At 32.2% G+C, this 5,543-nt stretch overlaps 1 protein-coding gene across 1 annotated transcript; it reads left to right on the top strand.

Annotated features, from left to right (window-relative positions):
• The first annotated feature begins 642 nt into the window (after nucleotides 1–642).
• Nucleotides 643–4,629, top strand: LOC111912425 (mannose-1-phosphate guanylyltransferase 1). The gene is made up of 5 exons (XM_023908162.2): nucleotides 643–943; nucleotides 2,205–2,330; nucleotides 2,407–2,469; nucleotides 2,650–2,889; nucleotides 3,712–4,629. The coding sequence occupies exons 2-5, from the start codon at nucleotides 2,220–2,222 to the stop codon at nucleotides 4,381–4,383; spliced, it is 1,086 nt and encodes a 361-aa protein (XP_023763930.1). The 5' UTR covers nucleotides 643–943; nucleotides 2,205–2,219; the 3' UTR covers nucleotides 4,384–4,629.
• Nucleotides 4,630–5,543: the final 914 nt, after the last annotated feature.

The raw sequence follows: 5,543 nt of genomic DNA, 5'->3' as shown, positions 1-5,543 counted from the left end.
GTTGATGTCATTGCCTTTGATGTTCCATAGCATGCTACACACATCATCATGAAATACCCATCCTACACTTGATGTGACTAAGGGTTCTCTGCTAGTTTGTAAGTTCACTCATACTCATGAGACTATCCAACTGTGAGATTTTATATACTCTACTTATATCGTCTATATACATAATTTGTCAAAACCGAGTCCTATAAAAATACAAAAAAAAAAAGAAAAAAAAAAAGGAAATGTTATGCAAAACCATTAACAAACTTACTTTCGTATTTTAAAGTGTTTTTAGTCGAAAATTGGAAAAATAAATAAATAAATAAAATTATATATATGATTTTTTTTTATTTTATTTTTTTTTTTTTTGGGGGGGGGGGGGGGGGGGGGGGGTTGGTTTAAATAATTGGACCAACCGGCCAATATGAAAAAATTGCGGCCCATTTGGGAGGAAGATCTGAGCGACTGAGCCTGTAAAAATAATTGCCATCGGAATCTTTTGGTTAATATTTGTCTAAATCTTGGCTTATTAAATTAATAAATTTGTCTAAATTTGTCTTGTTCTCTTAAAAATATCGGAAGTATTTGATTAATTATAATATAAACATACAATAATAACTTTTTCCTTTGAATACCTAATTAATATTTTATCTCGACTCATTGATAGTTGATACCAATTTGGTATGGATTTGTTCTTGTTGATTACAAAATTACGATACAAAGAAAAGATAAAGCGTAGCCTCAATCAGAAGCTTGAAGGTGAAAAAGATAACTTAAATCTGTAACAATACAGCTCATTCCCCTTTTTGATGTTGGATTTCCGCCAACTCAATTCTCCTTCCTTCCTCGTTACATTTGCATATATAATCCCCATTCCTCTCTATACCAATTTGTACATGTAAAAGATACTCCCAACGACTAATCCTTCACCAAGTGAAGCTCTTTTGTCGCTCAGGTAATCTCCTCTCCTTTCGCTTCTTTAATTTCGCCCCATTGTATGCCGAATTTGAAAGATTTAGGTAAGTATTAGGGTTTATACGTGGTTAATGATTGCTAATCAAATGCCTATTTGCTTTAGATCCCTTCTGTCATTGTGAATTTTGATTACCGAAGTTATTTTATGAAATTCGTATGCTTTTCATTTGATTAATGAATAGATCTGGTGGGTAGTGATTGGGTTATTCTGTTTTATACATATGTTCATGGTAAATTTTGCATAATGTATTGTTTCGGTGAAGTCTAGCATTGAATTACTACTATATTGCTAAAATAGGGAGATCATTCTGATTCTTTGTTCTTACGTCATCAGTTATAGCTCATCAATGGCTAATAATAGTCGTTTCATTGAGTTAAGAATAGATCCAGATTCCATTCCTTGATCTCACCCTTCTAGTGAGTTTGAGATACTTAACTGAACTGGATTACATTCTGCAATGAAGTTTAATTTCGATTTGATATGTTTAGAGTTCAACAAAGACTAAAATCTTAAACAAACCACCATTAATTTGATAAATAAAACTTGAAAACAACATGTTGCATTATCATCAATTCATCATCTACCTTAAAATCAGCATTTATATCTTGTTGGGAAGCTTTCTTATATTTAGAAAATTTTAAATTGCTGTTGCCACTCACTCCAGTTAGTTGTATAAGGTCATCATAAATCATATCAAAATCGAAGTAGAAGTTCTTTAAATTGTCAAAAAGGAAGAAAATTTAGAAATGAGTTCAACTAAAGCTATATAAAGAATTCCATTCCAGCCTGTAGCAAGCTGGATTTGTTTCCTATTTCAGTCATCTTACTCACATGATGACACGTGTTAAAGAAATTGGTTGTTTTGCATCACATCTGCTTCAAAAGTCATCTTCTTTATTAACTCCACCAAGAATTTTTGGATATGAAACTCAATTTAGATAGTACAATATGAAAATTGTTCAACACAATGTAAAGATTTTGGCTTTGATTTTTTATTTTCCAGCAGTTATTGTTATTATTGTGTGTGATTGTTGATATACTCATATCTATTTTTAGCATAGAAAGCACACCGACATTTTCATCTTTTTGAAGTGGAATTGCTTGCTTTTATGACATGCAAAAATGTCAACAAAGAGTTCCATGATTCCACATCTTTCTTAGTCTTTAAATAGAAAGAAACGAAGTATCTTTCAACACACATTCTCAATTTCAAGATTCTTACACTTTCTTGAATTTCCAGATCTTCCTTCTCACCATGAAAGCTCTTATTCTTGTTGGAGGATTTGGAACTCGGTTGAGGCCTTTGACTCTCAGCTTCCCAAAACCCCTTGTTGACTTTGCCAACAAACCCATGATCCTTCACCAGGTATAATATAACCTTCATCCTCCTCTTTTCTTATTCTTTTATATAAAAAAAAGTAGCTAAATTTTTTTTTTATTAGATTGAAGCTCTCAAGGCTATAGGAGTCACCGAAGTAGTTCTTGCTATCAATTACCAACCCGAGGTAAAATTTTATTATGTTTCACACTGTCAGAACATTATGTGAGATGTAAATCATGTACACAGTGTCTGTCAGGGTGGGGCCCACAAGGGGTCTGATCCACATTGGAATTCAAACTCTCACACTCTTTCTTTTGTTTCTACAAAGATACATGGATTTTTATAAAATTTTGTTTTTTTGTAGGTTATGCTTAACTTTTTGAAGGATTTTGAAACGAAACTTGGGATAAAGATCACATGCTCACAAGAGACTGAGCCACTTGGAACTGCGGGCCCACTAGCTCTAGCTAGAGATAAATTGGATGATGGATCTGGAGAACCTTTTTTTGTGCTCAATAGTGATGTTATAAGTGAATATCCTCTCAAAGAAATGATTGCATTTCATAAATCCCATGGTGGTGAAGCTTCAATAATGGTCACCAAGGTAAATACTAAATACTTTACTTAAATAGTTTTGTTTTTTATTCATGTATTTCGGGTACTTCACTTGAATAAATGAAGGTTAAGAAATATTCAAGAAAGTGACAAATAGGGGAAAAATAAAAGGGTAAATGCAAGAACTAGCAACATACTTTAATATATATTTGTTTACTATATATAGTATCTTACTATCATTTATTTTTATTGCATCATTGTACTTTCAACTTTTGTCCTATTAAGAAATTATAAATTAAAAAAACCTTCCAAATCATAACCTTGTACTTTGAATAATTGACTAAATTATATAAGTTGAGACACTGCTATAATTGTGTAGAGCTCTTTTAGTATTTTTTTTTATTCTTTCTTTATTAAGTTAAAAAGTAACACTGATATATAGCTTATGAGATCAAGTACTCAAGTACAGTGTACTTATTAAGTCCATTAAGGCTATGTTTGGCGTACTAGTTGTGTTAGCTGAAAAAGCTAGTTGATAGTTGAAAAGCCGGTTGTTAAATAAAAAGCTAGCTGAAAAAAAAAATGACGTTTGGTAAAACTAGTTAAAAGATATAAAATGACACAAAAAGGCATTTAAAAGAATGTGTTAACAAAGGGGTATTATTTGAAAAAAAAAATTAAAAAAAGCTTATAAAAGGCTAGTCTAGCTAGTTTTTTAAAAAGCTAGCTTATAAGCTACTTTTTGGTTTGCCAAACATGGCAACTTAAAAAAGCTCAAAAAAAACAAGCTAGCTTATCAGCTAACTGTGGCGCGCCAAACACAGCCAAGTAAAAAAGAAACTGACTTGACTATTTTACTGATACTTTGTAGGTGGACGAACCGTCAAAATACGGTGTGGTGGTAATGGAAGAATCAACAGGACGAGTCGAAAGATTCGTTGAAAAACCAAAAATATTCGTGGGCAACAAAATCAACGCCGGAATTTACCTTTTAAACCCCTCAATTCTCAACCGAATCGAACCCAAACCCACATCAATCGAAAAAGAAATCTTCCCAAAAATCGCATCATCAAATCTCCTATTCGCAATGGTCTTACCCGGCTTTTGGATGGACATTGGTCAACCAAAAGATTACATAACCGGATTAAAACTCTACCTAGACTCCCTAAGAAAAAAATCATCACCAAAATTAGCAAGCGGGCCCCACATAATCGGAAATGTTTTGGTTCATGAAAGTGCTAAGATTGGTGAAGGGTGTTTGATTGGGCCCGATGTTGCAATTGGGCCCGGGTGTGTGGTGGAGTCTGGGGTGCGGTTGTCTAGGTGCACTGTGATGCGTGGGGTCCGCGTGAAGATGCATGCGTGTATATCGAGTAGTATTATTGGGTGGCATTCAACGGTTGGGATGTGGGCCCGGGTTGAGAATATGACGATTTTGGGGGAAGATGTTCATGTGTGTGATGAGGTTTATAGTAATGGTGGTGTCGTTTTGCCACATAAGGAGATTAAGGCGAGTATCTTGAAGCCGGAGATCGTTATGTGAATGAAGAAGATTTGTAATTTTATTGTGTTTATGTTTTTTACTTTGTGTTGTTTTCAAGTGTGTTTTTTGTTATTAAGTTTTTTTTTTTTTTAATTTGGTGTTATTGGTAAGGGTATGGGTTGTGTTTTGATGTGTAATTTTGTGGTGTAAATAGAATAAATGGTTGGTTGAGTTATTTAGGTTCTTGTTGCATAAGGTTTATGAACCAAGTTTAAAGATGAGATCTTGTAGATTCTTGTTCTTTTATTTTGAAGTTTACAAACTTTAGTTAATTGTTCCAATAAGTATTTACTCAAAGAAATATATTTCATTTAAAACAATTAAAGTAATACCCATTTTGTATCGTTTAGTGTGAACAAAACAAAAATATAATAATAAAAAAAAACAAAACAAAACAGAAAATATATAATAACAAATGTATTAAAACCAACCAAAGATACAAAATCAGAAAGTATTTACCCGACAAATTAGTTGACTTAAAATCTGATAAAAAGGTAGATAGAACTTCAACGGTTTGATGAATAGTTTCTTTTGTAAAATCTCATATTATAAACAACAAATAATGCATTAGCAAATAGCTTTCTTTGGGTGTTTTTTGGAGTTTGTAGTATATCATGTACTATGTTTTTGACATTCAGGTTTGTAGTTTATGATAATGTAGAAACATAGAAGGTAGATTGGTCTTAAAGTATGTATTTCTATTAGCATTAGACTTCATGCAATCTAAACTAACTATTTTTTTTTTATCATTTCTAATGACTTTTTTTAGGAAAAGAATTCTAACAATTCACGGGAAAAATCTACTTAGATCATTGGTGGACTGACTTTTTTCTAATCATGCATATATGTTTCAATGCAACCCATTAAAAAATTAATGGTACATACATATTGTTATTGATCGAGTCGCGTTGATAAAGGTGATACATTGAAGATTGTGTGTGTAAAACTTTTTGTATTTTGGTTTTTATTAATCGTGGGGTATTTACTTCCAACAGATTCATGGGTATCCACATACAACTTAGACAAGTGATTATCATGTTTAGCGTACTAAAATGGAACCTTTTCAAAATTGTTTTTATTTAATATCTAATCACACAATCATATACCGATTTCTCCTTCTATTATTTGGCTATTTATTGATGATATCGAAAAAGTTTATT

Source organism: Lactuca sativa, chromosome 9 (assembly GCF_002870075.4).
Source record: "Lactuca sativa cultivar Salinas chromosome 9, Lsat_Salinas_v11, whole genome shotgun sequence".
NCBI classification, from domain to species: domain Eukaryota; kingdom Viridiplantae; phylum Streptophyta; class Magnoliopsida; order Asterales; family Asteraceae; genus Lactuca; species Lactuca sativa.
The sequence above is the reverse complement of the archived record's forward strand: the minus strand, read 5'-3'. Positions and strand labels throughout refer to the sequence as shown.

Bases quoted from the DNA above. Each gene is read 5' to 3' on its own strand.
- LOC111912425 (XM_023908162.2), top strand. From the start codon at position 2,220: ATGAAAGCTCTTATTCTTGTTGGAGGATTTGGAACTCGGTTGAGGCCT. The intron at 2,470-2,649 runs GTAAAATTTTAT...GTTTTTTTGTAG, and splicing joins CTATCAATTACCAACCCGAG to GTTATGCTTAACTTTTTGAA. The intron at 2,890-3,711 runs GTAAATACTAAA...GATACTTTGTAG, and splicing joins CTTCAATAATGGTCACCAAG to GTGGACGAACCGTCAAAATA.